Genomic DNA, 20,864 nt, shown 5'->3' with positions numbered 1-20,864 from the left:
TTAAAATTTTTTTATATATTATTTAAAACCTTAGGTAATATGACTTATCAATCTTTTTTAGTCTAAAGAAAAGTTATTCTCTTATCTGAGTTAAAAAAAAATACAGTTAGAAATAAGTATTATTTCTATTTAATAATTTTTGGAGTTTGTTATTTTTATTGTATGATCTTTGAAATCGCAAACCCAAATTCATAATAGTAATAGTATTGTGGCGCTCAAAACTATTGTTTTGAGGTATTATGAAAGTGAAATGTTAAGAAATTTTCATTTATGAAAATTTTTAGTTAGAGTGTGCGCGTTCATAATATTTTTTATTATTTTACGTTGATTAATATTTTTTATATAATTATGGTAATTTTTTTAATTTTAACAATTATATTTTGTTTTAATTGTAGGGGTTTGCGGCAACACTTATAATATTTAAGTTTTATTTAATAAATTTTTAACTAATACAAAAAATGCTTTCACTCAATATTAATTTTAGCTACTAGTATTTCATTTTGACAAGCAGAAGAGCTTAATAATTTAGCAAATGAAAATAATAAAAGTGAACTCATTTTAGTGATTCAGGATTATGAAACGATCATTAAAAAATAGTAAAAATTCTAAAGTTTATTGAATATATTCTTACAAATGTTATTAAAATAGAAATATTTTTTTTTGTTGTTGTTATCATAATTTTAAATACATTTTTAAATTGAAATAAATTTTTAAATTTATATAAAAATCTATATAAAGAAATTATACATATATAAATTGTATGTATTTTATAACAATTTCTAATGACTACTTTTTTTTTATTTAAACAACAAGCTTAAGAATAATTTTATAAATAAAGATTTTTACTTTATATTCAATAAAATATTTGTAACTAAAAATATTTCTTTAAATCAATCAAACTAAAAAAGTATAACAAATCTTTAAATTATATATATTAAAAAAAATGATATTTGTTAAAAAAAATTTTATTAATAAATTAATTTAAATGTATAAATTTTTTAAAAGAATTGAGTAAATAAAAAAAATTAATAGTTGACGAGTAATGACACATTATTCACTAGCTAGTTATACTGTACTCTGACCCTCCATAGCCACATTGGCTCAGTGGTAGTAGCGTCGGTCTTGTAAACCGAAGGTCGCTGGTTCAATCCCAGCATGTGGCAATAATCACACTTTTTTTAAAAATTCCTATATAATATATTCTAAAGAAATTATTTATAAATAAATATTTTTGTTTTTGTAATATTTAATAAATTTTTCTTACATAAAAAATGTCTTAGTTTAAAAAAATGTAAACATTTTTTCAAAAAATAATTTTTATAGAGATATTGCACCATAGAATACAAAAAAACAATATTCGCCTATACTGCAAAATTGTTATTTCAAATGATTTTGAAATAAAATTTATTTTGAAGGTGAAAAAGGTTTAAGGAATAGTTTTTAATGTTAACATTTCGTAAATAATAATTTTTAAGTTAAATATAAATTTTTGTCATTGGACATAAAATTTCCTAAACATTTAAAATTTTTGAACACTTATGATATTTTTAATAAAAAAGATTTATCAATGAAATAGAAAAACATTACTAAAATAATCATAGTTTTATATTTTATAACTATAAAGTTTCGACATCTTTTTCTTGTTCATGAAATATTTTAATTAGTTATAACTTATCATTAAATTATTTTTTCAATGTGATTATTAAGTGATAAATTTAAGAAAAATTAATGCTCTTTCAAAAAAGATAAGTATTACCAGAAAAAATTTTTATGTTTTTGAGATGTAGACTAGAAATTTTTGATGTTTTTAATAATTTTTTAAATTGAAAAATATAGCATCGAAATTTATTTTTTGAGAAAAAGAAAAAAAAAATTTCATGAGAAAAATATTGTTATCTTATACATGAAACATTAAAGAAACTGAACTTTTTTTCTTAATTAAAAAACAAATTCTTGCAAAAAAAATCTAAAGTAAACATATTTATTATTATTAATCACAATAAATGTTATGTAAACTATAATTTTGAACGAAAATTTCTGTTTTTAAAGTTAACTTATTACCATATAAAATAACAATAGATACATATTATCACATAACATTTTAATTTACAATTCAAATATGATATTCTGCATTATTAAACTATTTTAGATTTTTTTTTTATAAAAATTTAATTTATATTCTGTAACTTTGTAATACATTGAAAAATATTTATTTATAAAAAAAGTATACAGTAATACCAACACAAGTGGGGTATTGGTTGGCAGAACAAAGTAAATAGATAAAAGAGAAGAAAAAGAAAAAGTTTATTTGTAAATTAGTTGGTTTTTACAATGCTCTAAAAACAAATAGTTTTTGTTTTGATGATAAGAAAAAAATATTTAATTAATATTTACTATTGTTTTGTTATAAATTTTTATTTAATATATATTATACATTGTATATAATTGTTAACGATATATTTAATAAAGGAAAAATTCAAAAACCGTTTTACTTTTAGATAAATATTTTGATGTTGAAATCGGTTTTTATTTTTAAATGTAAACGAATTATAATTTAAAAAATATTAATTAATATTATAATAATCTTTTGTCAGTGTACTTTGTATATTTTAAAAATCTTTTAAAGGTAGTGTGATATGTTTTGTTATGATTATTCATTTTTTTAAAAAATACTATAGACAATGTGTGTTTGGATAAACTTTTTGATATTAACGTATAAAATAAAAAGAAAGACTAAAAAAAAAAACAAAAATATATGTAAATTTACGTTGATAATTTAATGCAATATAATTTTAATGTAAAAAAAAATCACTAACATAATCAATTGTATAAAAGTAATGTTACCAACTTTTATTAAAATTATTTAAAAAAAATTTTAATTTATATAATTTGTTAATATAACTTTTGTTATAATTATAGAAATATTACAACTTAAAAATGATAACTTGTTTTATCTAATTTTACACAATAAACTTATGAAATTATTTTAAATAAAAAATTTAATATTGATAATATAAACTAATTATTTACATTGGTGACAATTTTTTCATGAACAAATTTTTATTTCTAAAAATACAACAAAACAAATAATGATAGATATCATGTTTTTATTGTACGAATTTAATTTTTTACATTATTAAAATAGTGGTTATTTTAAATCAGTAAAAATATAATAAAAATTTTTTAAATGCATAAAAGATAATACCGAATTCAAGTAATAGAATTATTGAATGTTAAACAATTTTGGTATGATTTTTTTTTTAATCATATTAAGCACTTTACATTTTATTTTTAAATTGCAGATAATAAAACTAAGAAAAAAAAGAAATTTTTTAAAATATATTCATAGATATAAATGAGTGATAGTCATAATATAACAATAATTTTACGATTATAAAAAAAGTAAATAAATTATTTAAAGCTTTTTTGGATTCTTTATAATTAAAATATTTTTTATTTTTGTTACTAAATAAATTAATTTTGAAAAATATTTTGACAAATTAAACAACTAATTTAAATAGTAAAAAGAAATTTTATCATATATGTATAAAAATTATAAAAATAAATTAAATCATATTTGATAAAATTTAAATAATACAAATAACTTTCATATTTATTCTAATGTAATTATACTTATTTTCGTAGATAATAAAATAGTTTATAGCTAACCTATAATAACTTCCAAACAAGTAAACGTGAAGTGTAAGCTTGTTTTTCATACTTATACCATAAAATAGTAGTAGAAAATTTTTGATTATGAAAAATTTAAAACTTATCTTGATAGTAAATGTTTCAATAAATATTTTTTTATTTAATCATAAATTAAATTAAGGTTTTTCAAAATTCTTTTGAAATATTGCTAAAAATTATTGCTTATTTTAATTTATTTTATTAATTTCACATAAATTTTTTTGGATAAATAAATGATTAATATTCTTATGATTATAAAATATGTACAATAATCTAAGAACATAATTAACAAATATGTAATCACATATCTACTTATTAAAGTTTAAATATACACTAATATTGTTGTTTTAACAAAAGTGTTTTAAATAAATTTTAAAGTAACGAGTAATTTATTTTTAAATTAAAAAATACAAGTTAAAAAAAAGGTATTATTTGATATGAACTACATAAAGTTTTAATAGATATAATTCTAATATTAAATAAATACATTTACAGATATAAAAAAATGTTAATAATATTTTATTGAATTATTATGCTTTTTAAAATAATATTTAACACTTAAATAATAATTTTAACGGTAATATTTTTATGGCAAAATAATTATCATATTTTCACTTCAAATACAACAAAATGATTTTTGATTAAGTAAATAGATTTTTAAGTATTTAAAAAGATAATTTTTATTAAATCTATCAATTAAGCATTTAAAGATTTTTTATTATGAATAATTTATCATCATTTATATTATTATTTCTACTAATTTTATTATTTTGTTTCAAATCACTTGAAATTAGTGAGAATAATTTTATTGATTCTTTAAATATAGAGAATGCTTCAATAGCAGTTACTTTTAATAATAAAGAAGATAAACATAGTATAGAAAAAAGACAAGTTAATAGAAATAGACGTCAAAGAAGAGCAAGAAGAATTAGAAGACAACTTACTGCTGCTTTAACTTCTATAAGTGCACAAATAACAGCATTAAATCAACAATTAAGTAGTCTTCAAGCTCAAGTATCAAATTTGGCAACTACAACAACTCCTCCTGCAGCAGGAGCGGGAGGAGGTTAAATGAATATGATATCAAACAGCAGTTTTAATTAGTAATTTTATAAAATGATAAAATTAATTTACATACGATTATATTTTAATTTTTAAGTAATTTTACAGTATAATAATAACTTTTCATTATGTATAAAAACTTTTAAATTGAAAAAATGTTTTTTTCTACTTTTTTTATATTTTATGATAATTCACAAATATTCTATATTATTCCGAAAAACTACTTAAAAAGTAAAATATTTATTGGCACCCAGTACCTTAAATTAATCGTTCGTCTATAATAAAAATAACATAATATTTAAATAATTAATAAAATAAAAAAACAATAAAAAATGATAAAAACATTTCTTCCAAATGTTCTTGCCCATTATTTTCCAGTTCTTTATATAGATAATTTCATATGCTTTATTTTCTTTATATTTTATTCATCAAATTATTTTTAATCCTCTTCAATTAATTCTTTTTTTTTGACAAATGATTACTTTTCATCATTTACTAAAGAAATAATGTAAAAATTACCTAAACCTTTAAATTGATATAGAAAAAAAATTATTTGATATTTGAATATTTCTATTTGATAGTTTTTAAATATATATAAGCAAATATAAAGTTTAGAATGTTTTTTAAATCCTTTTTTATCAAAAAGTTTTTCTGAAAGAACAAAACTTGCTGATTAACAATCACTCAAATATTTTTCTAAAAAATTTCATTTTAATAAAAAAATAAGCAGATCACTTTTGAATTTAAATTTTGGACAAAATAAAAAATTATTCGCGGTATTTAAATTTAATATCATAAAATATAAACAAATAGTCTCTGACATTATCAATAACAAGCATTTTATAAAAAATTTCTTAAAAATATTTTTAAATAACTTATTGCTAATAATTGTTGTTCCATCAAATTTGATATCTTTTTTTTAACAGAAAAGTATATGATTTCAATAAAAAAACTTTTTTAATTAATCTTTTTTGATTTAAATTTGATCAAAAACTAAAATTTAAATAACAGTAAATTGATAAATCTTAAACAAGTAGTTTTTGTAATAATATGAATAAACTTTTTTTTAATAATGTTTAAGTATTTTTTTAATGATTTTTAAATAGATATAATTTAACTATATTTTACAACATTTTTAAAATAAAAATTAGTTAAAACAAAAAACATTTAGTAATGTCACTAAAATTTGGGCATTAGAAGAAGGGCAAATTGAATTATAACTTGAAGAAAGATGTATAAAACAAGTCAGTTTTATATTTATCTTTATTTATTAAGTCGCAAACTTGAGAACGCTTTTAAGATTGTACCATAAAAAGCACATTCATTATAAACTTTAATTTACTAGTACATTAATGTACGATTTTAATGTTTTTTAAATTATTGATATAATTATCTGTGTATTTTTATTATTCTAATTGGTAAATTCATTTTACCGCTACATCATTTGATAACGTGATGAAATCATGGACGCTATTAAGATTTAAAATGTCAATATATTTTTATCAAATAATAACAATATTATTAATAATTTTTAAAAAAAAATAATTTAATAACTAATTTTTATTTCTTTTTAAATAATCATAAAACCATTTCTTTGATTTTTATACATAAAAACAGAAATTTTTATAAATAATGTTTAAAAAATTATCTATACAATATAAATTATGAAAAATAATTCTGTAAACAAAAAAACAAATAACCAATTTAAATACTATATTTAAAAACATTTAAATGTATAAATACAAGAAACAAAATATTCAGAAAATAAATGTTTATTATTTTTTAATAGCAAGTTTATATTAATATGAAAATTCAATTTTTATAATCAAAAACAATAAACTTTAAAAATATTTTAATTATAAAGCATATTATTTTTATATAGATATATGAATATATACAATTGTAATTCTAACCCATTTTAATAGATATAATCTCAAACGAATTGGAATGAAATTAATCAATTTAAAATATTTTTTGTATGTTTTTAATACTTATAATTTATTAAAAAAAATAGTTTTGATAATTATTTATTTACCTTATTATTTTAAATCAAAAAAAAGATTAAAATTTTTGCATCTAAGCTTGTTTATATACAAATCATTCGAATTCGTACAAATTTGAATAAGATAGGTCAATTTAAAACAGTCGATATGTAGTTAGAAATATTCATTAGTTATTATAGAAAATGTTTATAACATTAATTAAACATTTTAAAGTAAAATATTTATCCAAGCTAGTTTAAGCTTCAAGTTTTCCAAAGCTAGGATGAAATAACGTTTTTAAATTTTTTTTTGTTAATCTTACTTTTATAGTATTTAAAAAACTTATTTTAAATAATTTTTATACAAAAGGTAGAAAAAAATTATTAAAAAATGTTTTATATGTAAACTTTATATGAATATAATTTCTAAAAACTCGCTTTATTTGATTCAGTTAAATTGGTTTAAAACTCATGTAGTTTAAAATTCAGACTCTATAATAAGTTATGAGTTATAAGTTATAAGTTCCTATTGGCAAAAAAGATATAGGTAGAGATAAATAAAAAAAAAAATTATGTTGTAGGTTAAAAGTAAGCTGGACATTTTTTTTTCACCCGAGATTAGATAGTCATCCATTCATGTATAGTTGGGATAGTTGTTCGATTTTGTACGACCTTAGAAAAGTCTATCATTGATGCACTAGGTATTTTTTGTTTTACATTATTTCATTATTGAATCATAATTTTATCAGTAATGAGGTATAAATAATACTTCCCATTCTTTTATATTCCAAATAACAATTTTAAAACAACAAATTTTTTAGTTCATATGATATAATTAACTTATTAAAAATAAATAATTTTTCTTTCTCAAAATTTTAAATGTAACAGAACATTGATCAAAAATGTTTAAATTTAAATAGTGATTGTTTCTTTATAAAAAATGGATCTTTTGATAATAAATTTTTTTTTTACTTGATTTTATTTTATTAACGCTGACCCAAAACATAGAAAAAATTTATTACTAACTTTTCATGATATTAATTTAGAAAAATCTAATAAAAAAAATATTTTTAAAAATATTGTATAATATTAACAATTGTATAAAATTTATAATTAAGTTATAATTACAATATAATACTAAATATTTCTATTTGAACTACATTTTACAAATACTAAATAAAAACAAATTTATTCTAATTGAAAATTTTTTTGTTATTTAACCAAATAAGAATATTTAAAATTATAATCTTAATTTTATAATCAAAATTTGAAAACGATAAATTTATATATAGTTTTAATTTAACGCTAAATTTTGTTATAACTAAAATACCTTTAAACATCAAAATAAAAACTATTTCTAAAAAATCTTTTTTAAATTTAATAAAATATAAAATGTTTATTTGTTAAAATTTATTTATTTGTTAAAAATTTATCTATATTTTGACTATAGTTATTTTTTATTACTTGTAAAATATTTTTAATTTAAATTAACACAAATTAGTAATTTGGTTTTTTTTTTTAAATAAAAGTACAAAATCTTAGAGAAATTTAAAAAAGTTGAATGTCAAAAATTAATTTTTTATTACCACTTTCTAACAAGCAGTAGAAGTAGTATTAAAACATTTATCACAGATATTATTTTACACTAATAATTTCATTATTTTCTATAAAAACAGTATTTTTTTTAAGATAGTGCATTAGAAGAAGAAATTTTATTTGTGTTAATAATATATATCATTAATACTTATTTAAAGATTAACATGATTAAAAAAATGTAAAATTTTGTAACTATTAGTTTCAAATGTAAGCATGATATTAAGTAACTCTTTTATTTCACTTTTAATAGTCTTTGTAAATGCATTACTTTCATAATATATCTTTCTCCATTTTTCAACAATAATATTATTATTTAGAAAAACAAAACCAATAGTTAAAATAATTCCAAGTACTATAATTTTATTATATTCATTCAAATTTTGAAATGCTTAAATTCCATTACTTTTTAAAAATTTAATTTTTCCTTTTCCATAAAAGTTTTATAAATGTTTATTGTCATATTTTAAAAAATTTCTTTTTGTCATTAAGTTATAATTTTTTTTGATATAACAATAACCTATAACATATTAATAAAGTCAAACGTTTTTTTAATGTCATATTTGTGTCTAATTTGCAAGTGTATATAAGGATTCTTATTGTATTAAAATACCACAATTTAAATGAATTATGTTGAAACCAGATTAATTATCAAAACATTAAGCTATTTTGTTGTTAAATTTTTAAATATTAAAATTTTTGAAAAGAAAACAGTCTTACTTTTAAATTAACTATATTATTCTTATGAAAGATCCAGTAATTAGTATTATGTCATTTGATTAAAGCTACATCTGAGTTATTTGGTAAAATATTGTTTTGTAATAAAAGTTTTTTCATTGGATTTGTAAAAATAGAATAATGTTAAAACATTTTTTAACTTGAACAATAATTATGTATAGAAAATTAAAATAGTGCATTTTAACAATATGATACTTTAAAAAAAATTAGAATATGAATTTAATGCAAAAATATGGCAAAAATGAATTTAAAAAAAAAAAATTAAACAAAGATTTATGTATTTCTATAAACAAATTATATATAATATTGTTCAAACAAATTTTCTATAAGTGCATATTTTTCTAATAAAATGATACCCAAGTAGTAAAATTGTAGTAAAAAAACTCATAAATCTTACTGAAAAAAAATTCTATGATCAAATTTGACTGCTATTTTTTTGTTGAAAAAATAATTTGTTTTTTATTTTAAATGTCAAAAAATAAATTTTTTATAAATTTCAAACTTTTTAAACTAACTATTTAATACTTTAACGAACATTATTATGCTATTTGTATTATAGTAACATTTTTTTGTATGAAAGATCGTAAAACTAGATATTAAATTTAATCTAGTTATTTGAAATCAATACAATTTAGTTAAATATTTGTGTTAAAAATAAATTATATTCAAAATTTTTAATATTTATTTTTATTTTAATTGATATTTTCAAAGATATGACAATTTTTGAATAATAAAATATCATTTTATGATTTTTTACATTATAATTGATAATAATAAAATTTATAATATTATAGTAGTTTACTTAATATAAAATTAAATATTAAAATAATAGATATTATTTACAATATGCATTATAACATATTTAATTTTTTAAATTTGTACAATATAAAAATAACTTTGATTAAAATAAATCATTGGAAAAAATTTTTATATTATATAAATCAAAGGAAACTTTAAAAAAAATAAACACTTTCAAGTATTATACTTATTATGAAATATATATTATTATTATTAAAAATATTTATTAGAAAAAAAATATTAAAAAACAATTAAACAATTTTTAATCATAAATCGTAGTAAATTCAGAAATGACAAAGCATAAATCGAATGTCTTTTCATAATCAATCAATATATCGTAACCATAACATTCATCAATATAGATAGAAATTTCATGTCCTCTTGATGCTTGTATAAAATTATTTTTAAACTTCTCACCATTATGTTGGTTACAAGTAACATAATGTTGAAAAACTGTATAAAAATCCAAAAAAGATTCTGAAAATGAGAAATGTTTAATACATGTAGCACATTTCAATAGGGCACTATTTTTTATACCTAAATGAAAAGAAAAGACATGTTCTATCATTTTTTGTGGTGTAATACAATCAAAGTTACAAATTTTACATTCACTAGTAAATTTATAAACTTTTTTATATGTCTCAGTACTTAATTTTTCTATGTCTAAACGATATTCTCCTGTCATTTTTTTAATTTTTGTTGTATGTGATAAAATTTGCTTTAACATAGCTTTAAAAATACATTTAGTGCTATTTTCAATCTGAATTGTTTCTTCAACATTACATTCTTCGAGACATTTTCGTATACGAGTTTTCATTATAAGATGTTTATTAAAAAGTTCTTTTTTTTCTTCATTTTCTTTTACCATTAAAAACAATTTTATTTCCTGAATTGATAAATCTAAGTGTATAAGCTTATTAATAAAGGTATATCTTAATTTGTTATAAGCACGAGAATTAGGACATAAATGTTGATTTGTAACAATATCATTAGTATAATGAACATAATTTGTTACAGGATCATTTATTGCTTGAAATTTTTCTCTTACTTCATTTTGAAAACTTATTTGTTCATTCTCTTTTTTATCACTTATGTTGTCTATATTTTCTATACTAGATTTTTTACAATTATCACATACATAAAAAAATGATTCACAATTATTTATATAAAAATTTTTTAACATTTGTTCATCAAAAAAAGTCAATACACCACAATATAAACAATTTTTTTGTATAAATTTTACTTTTTCCATACTGTCATCCATTTTGATAATATTTATATCCTAAAAATAAAATTTTCATAGTTGTATAAAAAAATGAAACACGAAATTATTTTGTAACAATTTCGATAAAATTAAATATATTTAAATAATCTAAATTTTATTGTATTTTTCTGTTTGAAATATTAAAAAAAATTTCTTTAAAAATTATAGAATAATTAAATAAATATCATTTTTTAAAAAAAAGTATAATTAAAACAAGAAAAAAATTAAAAAATATTTGTGGAATAAAGTTTATTAAATATAAAAAACTGGTTGAAGAAGAGTTACCATGATAATTAAATTGATACTCAGCTAAAAAAAAATCATATAATATATAAACGAGATGTGATATCTTAAAATTTTTTTTTTGTTTTTTTTTTTATTTTAATAAACGTTTTTTTAAAAAAAAAATTGTGTTTTTAACAAAAAGTACAATCATTTTTCAAAAAAATTGCGCTTTCATAAAGAAATGTTTGAAAAAAAAACAAAAACAGATAAGTTGCAAAATGATTATTTAGAAATATTATAAAGAAAAAATTAATGAAAAAGTAAAAAATAGTTTAATAAAGGTTATGATATTTTATTTGAAAAATATGAATTTTTTAAGTTAGATATGAAAGTTTTGAGTATTTATAGAACTCTATCAAGAACAGATAGATGAATAAAATTAAAGAAAACATTTTAGGAAATATTTTTTTTTCTACATTTGTGTACTATGTTATTTTTTTTCTAAAGTTTTTTGAAAGATTTTGATACTTCATTATAATATAACAAATCATAACTTCTTGTAAAGTGGTTTTTTAATATAATGTTGAAGAAATAAATGATGTAATTTGTATTGTTCGTTCTAATCAAGTATAATTTATCATAAACAAAGTTTTTGCTATTGTGATATAGACTTAAATTAAAAAAATTTCATTCATAAGAAATTTTTTAAACATAAATTTCTAACATAAATAAAATATATTTTATAATTGAATTTATAAGACACATAAATAATGATGTCATGCAAAATTTGTTAGTCACATAAAAAAAGAACAAAGATGTTATCTGTAATATGACTTATTTAAGGCGAAATAATTAAATTAAAAATAAATATGCTCAAATATTAAAATATTTTTTAAAACTTTTTAAAGACCTCAATATGTTGTTTTAGTTACTCAAATTAATAGTACCAATGTATATATAAATTTGAATATAATACAAATTTTTATAACGATTGTATTTTCTAATATTCAATTAACATTTTAATTAATGGAAATGTAAGAGTAGATCTATAGACCAATTTACCCATCAAATAATGTATATATTGCTAATATTATTAATTTACATATTTATGATTTAATAATTTTTAAAAGATATATTTCAAGATTAAGTTTAGAAGATATAATGTAGTTGATTGTGAAAACATTTTTCTGTTTTTACTTGTAAATCAATCCATCAAATATAATGTCGAGTATAGATGGTTTGATAGACAAAAATAGTTCAAATATTGTAGTCATTTAGCTAATATAGCTTATTGATGCTTTAAGTCGTATATATTAAAAAGATATAAAATGAAAGTTATATAACGGCAAAAAATTAAATTCTTCTGTCATTGAAATTTCTTAAATTTAAGTACATCCATTTTAATTTGCGAATTTAATTTATAATTGTAAATTTATAACAAAAAAGTAAATATTTTAATCTTAATAAAATTTATGTTTTTTATATATTAAATTATAATGTTTTAACAGTTTTAAAACAAAATATAATAACGTAAAGAATAGTAAAATTTAAGTAGTGTATTTTAACATTCATTTTCAGCTGCAAAAATATCTTGTAAATAAAGTTAAAATATTTTTGGTATAAAATCTTTTATTATTTTTTTGAAATTTTTATGCTGTTTTTTTGAATCTAAAATTTAAATAATTAATTCCCATTAAAAAAAGGTAACCTTAAAACAAATTTAAAAAAAAATATACATTTAATGTAAAAATATTTTATTGAATTTTTGAATAAACTGCAAAGTGTATTTTAAAAAAAAGGACAGTATTTTGGTATGCAATATACTTTGTAAACTTCTATAAAATTCATTTGCAGAAATAAAATTTTTTTGTGTGTTATTTTTTGTATAAAAATGATCATTTTAATTGGTATAAAAATATACAAAAGAAAAAAATTTTTATTCTATTAAAAAGAGCAATTTCAAATTAATAAAAATAATTATGTTCCTAAATTGCATTTTATCAAGTTTTCGTTCTTTTTCTTAAGAACACACTTAATAGCTTATATGACCTTTTTCCTATCATTTTCTTTCTCCAGTTTACAAATAATTATACTAGCAGTTTTAATTAATAAGACAAACTGATTGAAAACAACATAATGTAAATTTTGTTTTTAATAATAGAACTTAATTTACTTCTTTTTTTGTTTACAATCATTAAAAATGGTAGCCATTATTTCAATTATATAAACATAACCAAAATTGATCAAAGTGAAATCATCTGAAAAATTTTAAAGAATAAAAATAAAATTAAAGATTAAATAAAAAAATTACCTTTTTTTTACTACAATTTCTAATATCTTCATCTTTAAAAGTATTTCGATTACCAAATTTAACATAATAGCGTTATTTTATTTACAAGATTTAGTTTGTTTTTTTAGTAAAGAACCTTTTGACTATAAATAATTAAAAAAAGTAAACCATTAAAAGATGAAATTGCAAAAAAAATATTTTTCAATATTAAAGAAAGAATTATTTGAACAATCAACCTGACAAAGTTTATAAATAGTTAATATAATTCGAAAAAAAATATTAATATATAGAAACTCTAAAATAAATAATAAAATAAAGGAAATTTAAATTTCCTTAAAATTATAGACATATTTTTAATTTAATTTAATATACTACAATTATATCAGTTTTACTAATTAAAAAGTTGTAAAAATACTAGTACTAACTTAAAATATATTGTGATAATAAAGAAAAATAAGAAATTTAAAAATATTTTAACTAATAATGCGTAAAAATTTGGTGATTAAAAATAAAAAAGACAGTTTTTTGAAAGATAGTGCTTTATTCCAACAATATTATATACAATTTTTACTACTGTAGAATTAAAATTCTTTACAAAATACAGTTTATTGGAATAGTGTAAATTTATCAAATAAAAAATTAGACCAAAATTTTAATAGTTCTAAAAATATTCAAATTAACTTTTTTTTTAATATTAAATATTTAATATTTTAAAATTTCGTTTAATAATGTTTTATTATTTAATAAAATTTTAGTGACTAATTAATTACTCCTTTTATATTATTTATAGGCATGGATCCCTTTACTAATGATAACCAAATTGCAAAATGCGAAAAAAAGAATGTCGGTAAGTTAAGTATTGATGACTTAATATTATTAAAGATGAAGAAAATGAAAATTTTGATAACAAAAGTAAGTAAATCTACATATTTTTATGTAAATTTTTTTGCTACTATTTAATAAATTTCAGATGATTCTACTACAATTAATCCTGATTATATAAATGAGTCTAAAAAAGTAGCTATCATTTGCAATGATGTCAAAGAAGATGATGTCGTTATGTCTGCTATTGACAAATCTAGTGTTCTTGATGATAAAGAAACTAAAAATTGTAATATAGAAGGTAAGTAATTTTTAAAAACATTTGGATCTTAATTTTATTTGTTATTAAAAAACAAATTTCAGATGATTCTACTATTATTAATTCAAATTGCATCAAAGAGCCTGAAGAAGTGACAACTATTTTTAATCATGTTGAACAAGATGATATTGTTAAACCGATCACTAAAAAATACTGTATTCTTGAATGTACAGAGTTTAAAATACGTTCTTTGATTGGTAAGTAATTGTAAATAAATGTGTAAAAAATATATTTGTGTTATTTTACAACTTTTAGATAATCCTACATTGTTAAAATCTAATTGTTTCAATGAGTTAAAAAAAGTTACTACTTATCGTAATGTTGTTAAACAAGTTAACTTTACTATGTGTGCTATTGATAAATCCAATGTTCTTGAAGATAATGAGACTAAAAATTGTAATATAGAAGGTAAGTAATTCTTTATAAATAAATGAATGTAAATTTTTTATTAAATTTAAGATGATTCTACATTGAATAATTCTAATTGTATCAAAGAGCCTGAAAAAGTAGCTGTTGTTTGTAATGATGTCAAACAAGATAATGCCGTTATGCCTGCTACTGATAAATTCAATATTCTTGAAGACGAAGAAATTCAAAAATGTGATATGAAAGGTAAGTAAATTTTTTAAACATTTTAATGTAAATTTTATTTGTTACTATTAAACAAATTTCAGATGATTCTACCACTATTAATTCTAATTGTATAAATAATCCTGAGGAAAAAGATATTATCTGTAGTAAAGTCAAACAAGATGATGCCATTTTGTCTGCTATTGATAAATCCAACTTTTTTGAAGATGAAAAGATTAAAAATTGTAATATAGAAAGTAAGTAATTTTTTATAAATACATAAATGTAAATTTTTATTTACAACTTTCAGATGATTCTCTAACGATTAATTCTAATTGTATAAATGAGTCTAAAAAAGTAGCTATCGTTTGTAATGATGTCAAAAATGATGATATCGTTATGTCTCTTACTGATAAATCTAGTGCTTTTGAAGATAAAGAAACTCAAGAATGTGATTTAAAAGGTAGGTAATTTTTTAAATATTTAAATGTTAATTTTCTTTGTTATTATCTAACAAATTTAAGATAATTCTACTACTATTAATTCCAATTGTAAAAATGATCCTGAGAAAATAGCTGTTGTTTGTAGTGATGTCAAACAAGATCCTGTCGTTATGTCTGTTACTGATAAACCTAGTGTTCTTGAAGATAAAGAAACTCAAAAATCTGATTTAAAAGGTAGGCAATTTTTTAAACATTTAAATGTTAATTTTCTTTGTTATTATCTAACAAATTTAAGATAATTCTACTACTATTAATTCCAATTGTAAAAATGATCCTGAGAAAATAGATATTATTTGTAGTGAGGTCAAAAAAGATGATGTCGTTTTGTCTGCTATTGATAAATTCAATGTTCTTGAAGATAATGAAACCCAAAAATGTGATTTAAAAGGTAAGTAATTCTTTATAAATAAATAAATGTAAATTTTTTTATTAATTTTTAGTTGTTTCTACTTTGAATAATTCTGATTGTATAAATGATCCTGAGAAAATAGCTGTTGTTTGTAGTGATGTCAAACAAGATAATGCCGTTATGTCTGCTGCTAATAAATCTAATATTTTTGAAAATAAGGAAATTCAAAAATGTGATATAAAAGGTAAGTAAATTTTTCAAACATTTTTAATAAAATTTTATTTGCTATTTTTTATGAATTTAAGATAAATCTACTACTATTTATTCCAATTGTAAAAATGATCCTGAAAAAATAGCAATTGTTTGCAATGTTTACGAACAGGAAAACATCAAAACTATAAAAGAATATAAATTTGTTTCTTTAAAATCAAGTAATTATATATCTACACTTAATTTGTATCAATCTCTTATAACAAAAGTAATGGTTATGAAGTTTGAAGATGAAATTGATTCTGGTAGATTTGTTTTATCAAATAAAACTTTTAAGTTAATTGTTAGTAAATTAGAAAACCAAGATGATAAGAATAGATTTGATGAAATTGAAAACATTTTATATATGGCTATTAAGTTTCTTTTTATGAAAAATGAGGAAGAATTTGATAGATTGGAATTTATGAAAAGTATTGAAAAAGATCTTATAAGTCTTTTAGAATTATCTATGAATTTTTCTGTGAGAAAAGCATTGTTTAGTTTTCTTTTATTGATTTCATCACATTCAAATGTAAAAGGAATATTTGTAACTAAGAATCAAAATTTGGCAAATTTGATTGCATATAATACTTACATGGAACATTTTGTTTCATCATTAGACATCGCCATCCAAGAAACAATAACGATAGAAGAAAATTTTGAATTTAGAATCATGGCCAAAATTTTATATGATAGGTTTTGTTTTAATTTTAATTACGATATACTACCATCAGATGACATATGCTTTATCAACCAATATTTATCCTACTTAAAGTATGGTTTAAATATATTTTGTGATGGCGTTCTTAAGATATTTGATGCTTGTGAAAAGGATAAAGAAAAATTAGAAATGGACTTTGTTGATACAATTTTAGCTATTGAAAACATTATAATACATTTTGTAGATATTTTGGAACGCAAAGATTTTAACGATCTTATGAATAATACTATTATTTATGAAATTTTGGAAAATATAAAATTAAAATTAGGTACAATTTTTTATGATAAAAATAATTTACCTCCAATAGATACTTTTAATGATTCTACTAAAGCAACATTATATAATCTTGGAGTACTTATTTTTCATACCTCAACCAAATGTCTATCATATGGTTCTGATTATGTAAGTTTATTTATTAATTTTTATTATATCACATTATTTCAGTTAAAATTTATACATCAACTTAATGTTGGGAATGTAATGATTAAATATTTTGTAGATTCTGAAGAATTAAAAAAAAGTCCTATTTTGGATGGTTTAACTAATTTTTTTATGGGAAATCAAATAATTTTAAATGTGCTTCTTTATAAAATGAATGATAATGAAAAGATGAAGAATAAGTAATTTAACGATGGCATATAGGATAATAAAAATGATATTAATTAAGATTCGTTAATTGTAATATTTTATTTTACGCTCATTTGTTTTTATTTTTGTTTATTATGATATAGTTTGTTTTCAATTTGTTAAGCATATGATATCATAAAGTTGTTGTTTTTTCATTGTTTGTTTAAAAATATTATTTTTTTAACTTTTCTTTTTAAGTTAATAAATTATTATTTTTTATATTCAAAATTAATTGACTAAAAAAAGTTGACATATAATTTTTTTTCTTAAAAATGCATTTTTTTTAATAACAACAGCACTTTTATGTGTAAATTAAATTAAATTTTAAAAAAAAATAATTTTTATTACTTAACTATGAACAAATGTTATAAAAATAGTAAAACTTTTGATTCATTTTTAAAAATATTAATCAACAATCGATTCTTATTTTATATTAACACATTTAAAATTATCGAATTTAATTTGTTATTGACAATTTTCTAAAAAAAAGTACATATTTATTTTTATATGATAGTAATGTGATTAGAAAGTTTAGATTACACGATAATATCGTTACAAAAGATATTTTTAAAAATTTGTTAAATAAATAAAAAATATATATACACTCTTCAGTAATAAACATTATAGAAATAAATTTTTTTCTACTTATTATATGAAAAAAAATCCGATAATATTTTTGTATTATTTTTTGGTAACAATATTGATTGTTTGATAAACTAAATAAAGTTTAAGTTTGCATAAATTAACTAATTAGATCTAATGTATTTAAAAAATAGTTAGCTAAAATATCTTTTAAGAATTTTTAATTTGTAAAGAACTATATTATCATATAAACAACATTAAATTTATACTAGTTGTCTACTAAAAAACTTGCAGTTTCAATGGTAAAATAAAAAAAAATATAATAAAATTATTGATTTTTAAATTTTTGTTTACAAATAATTCAAAAAAATCTTAATATAATTTTAAACTATTATTTAAAATCTTGATTTACTTTTATTTTAAATTTTTCTTAAAAACATTTTCTCTGCAATTTAACAAATTATGGCATTAAAACGTTAAAAAAATATTTTTACTTTTATTTTTAAAAATTTAAAGTTATATTTTTGATTTGTTTTTAAAGATTCTGCTACTAAGTTATTAAGTATTGATAAAAAATATCTTACAAATGGTAAACATTTATTTTCAATATACAAACGATATTTTTGAATAGAATTTAAAAAATCAACATAATTAAAAATTTTTAATGGTTTGAAAAAATTGTTAAATAAATATTAATGAATGATATTTTACAATTGAAAATTTATTTTTATTTTAAATATTTAAATATGTCTTTATAATTCTAAAAAAAATTATAAAATAATATAAATATATTTTTTAAAAAAAAACCCATGACTTTAAAAATCTATATAAGTATTTAAAAAACTATTATATTTGAAAGTTTTTAACATATTGCTTTAACTTAATATTTATTTCTACAAAATAAAAGTTTATTTTTTAGAATGTCTTTAACATTAGGTTTTTACAAGTTTCTTATCTTTTTACACATTATCATTATTTTGTCATGCGCAAGACATAATTTAAAAAAAAAGATAATTAAAAGGTAGTATCTTACTAACAACTTTGATCAAGACTGATTATTACAAATGCTACTGGAATTTTTATAATCTATATGAGCGTATACATATAACATATATTTTTTTAAAGTTAAAATTTTAAATCACTTGTCATTTGATGTAAAATACACATAAAGTCAAAATTCTAAATATATATAGAGGTGAGAATTGAGTAAGAAAAATTTTTTTAAGAAATTTTAAGAGTTTTTAACTTTTCTAAGGTAAAAAATGCGTTGATTACGGAAAAATTTAATAATTTTTCAAAAGAATTACGTCTTCATATAGATATTTTAGCAAAAACTGCAAATGTTTCAACTGCTGTAATAATACAATTTCATAAGTTTTCTAGCAAAAATTGACACAAAGCTAAAAAAGGTTAGAAAAAACGTTTCACACATTATTTTTACAAAATGGTGAATTTTTAAATGAGATATGTAAATTTAAAATAAGGTAAAAAACCCAAAATTTTTTAAAACTTCATGACTTTAAAAAAACATTTATTGAAAAAATAAAAAAAAACACCTCTAGAGCATTTTTTTCAACATTTTTACAACTATATCATATCTATAATAATTTTACATTTTCATGATATTTCAGAAAACGTGTTAAATTTTTTTAACAATTTTAACAATTTTGTGTTTCTTTTTTTTCTTTTACTTGATTGAAACTTTTTAAAACGTAATTCTTAAATGTAACAATGAAAAGACGATTAATACAGTATTTGATATTCTTTCGAATGAAATAACGATTACTGAAAACGGACGTTCTATTTTTGAGATATTAAATAAAAAATATATTAAAAAAAAATCAACATAAAAAATAGTTACAAAAAGTTTTATTTGTAAATGTAAAATTGTTATTTTTTGTAAGAAATTTTCTTTTCTCGTTTGATTATCAAAGTTTAAAGTTTTTATTCAACACAAATATCAACAGAAATAAATAAAGCATAAAACTTCAATTTTAAGTTGCAGATCAGAAGTGTATTTTTTCCTCTCCATTTATTAATAATTGACAAGAAATTCTATTGTAGTTTTTTAAAAAAATTTATTTTTTAGAAATTTATAATAAGAAAGTAAAAAATTTTGTTAACATTATTAATAATTATTATTTTATTTTTAAAATTTATAACAAATTGAAGAAAAAAATTATTCTTTGTACTGATCGTTTTTTTATAGCTATATATGTAAAAGATAAATGTCATTGTAAAAAATTAAGAATTTATTTATCTAATATTTTAATTATATTATTTATAATTTACAATGTTGCATATTGGAAATTTTTTAAATAAAAAAATTATCAAAAAATATCATATAACTTTTAAATTTTACAAAAAATTAAGGTGTGTTGTATATATAACAAAATTACAATCAAAAAATTCAAAATAATATCAAAAATTATTTTTAATATTTAAACTGCATTAGATATTTTTTAAATACTTCAAAACTTT

At 18.2% G+C, this 20,864-nt stretch overlaps 3 protein-coding genes across 3 annotated transcripts; 2 read left to right on the top strand and 1 right to left on the bottom strand.

Moving 5' to 3' along the window:
• Nucleotides 1-4,410: 4,410 nt before the first annotated feature.
• SRAE_0000057800 (Hypothetical protein) lies at nucleotides 4,411-4,761 on the top strand (the record flags this gene model as incomplete). The annotated part of the gene is made up of 1 exon (XM_024646487.1): nucleotides 4,411-4,761. One exon carries the CDS (start codon nucleotides 4,411-4,413, stop codon nucleotides 4,759-4,761), a length of 351 nt encoding a protein of 116 aa, XP_024500663.1.
• A 5,363-nt stretch (nucleotides 4,762-10,124) lies between these two features.
• On the bottom strand, nucleotides 10,125-11,126 carry SRAE_0000057700 (Hypothetical protein; the record flags this gene model as incomplete). The annotated part of the gene is made up of 1 exon (XM_024646485.1): nucleotides 10,125-11,126. The coding sequence occupies one exon, from the start codon at nucleotides 11,124-11,126 to the stop codon at nucleotides 10,125-10,127; it is 1,002 nt and encodes a 333-aa protein (XP_024500662.1).
• A 3,307-nt stretch (nucleotides 11,127-14,433) lies between these two features.
• SRAE_0000057600 (Chitin binding domain-containing protein) lies at nucleotides 14,434-17,798 on the top strand (the record flags this gene model as incomplete). Its single annotated transcript, XM_024646484.1, has 14 exons — nucleotides 14,434-14,488; nucleotides 14,524-14,553; nucleotides 14,612-14,764; nucleotides 14,827-14,979; nucleotides 15,038-15,190; nucleotides 15,242-15,394; nucleotides 15,457-15,609; nucleotides 15,663-15,815; nucleotides 15,877-16,029; nucleotides 16,091-16,243; nucleotides 16,296-16,448; nucleotides 16,510-17,442; nucleotides 17,482-17,576; nucleotides 17,619-17,798. The coding sequence occupies 14 exons, from the start codon at nucleotides 14,434-14,436 to the stop codon at nucleotides 17,796-17,798; spliced, it is 2,670 nt and encodes an 889-aa protein (XP_024500661.1).
• Between the last annotated feature and the right edge of the window lie 3,066 nt (nucleotides 17,799-20,864).

Source organism: Strongyloides ratti, scaffold srae_scaffold0000004, assembly GCF_001040885.1.
Source record: "Strongyloides ratti genome assembly S_ratti_ED321, scaffold srae_scaffold0000004".
Taxonomy (NCBI): Eukaryota; Metazoa; Nematoda; class Chromadorea; order Rhabditida; family Strongyloididae; genus Strongyloides; species Strongyloides ratti.
The sequence above is the reverse complement of the archived record's forward strand: the minus strand, read 5'-3'. Positions and strand labels throughout refer to the sequence as shown.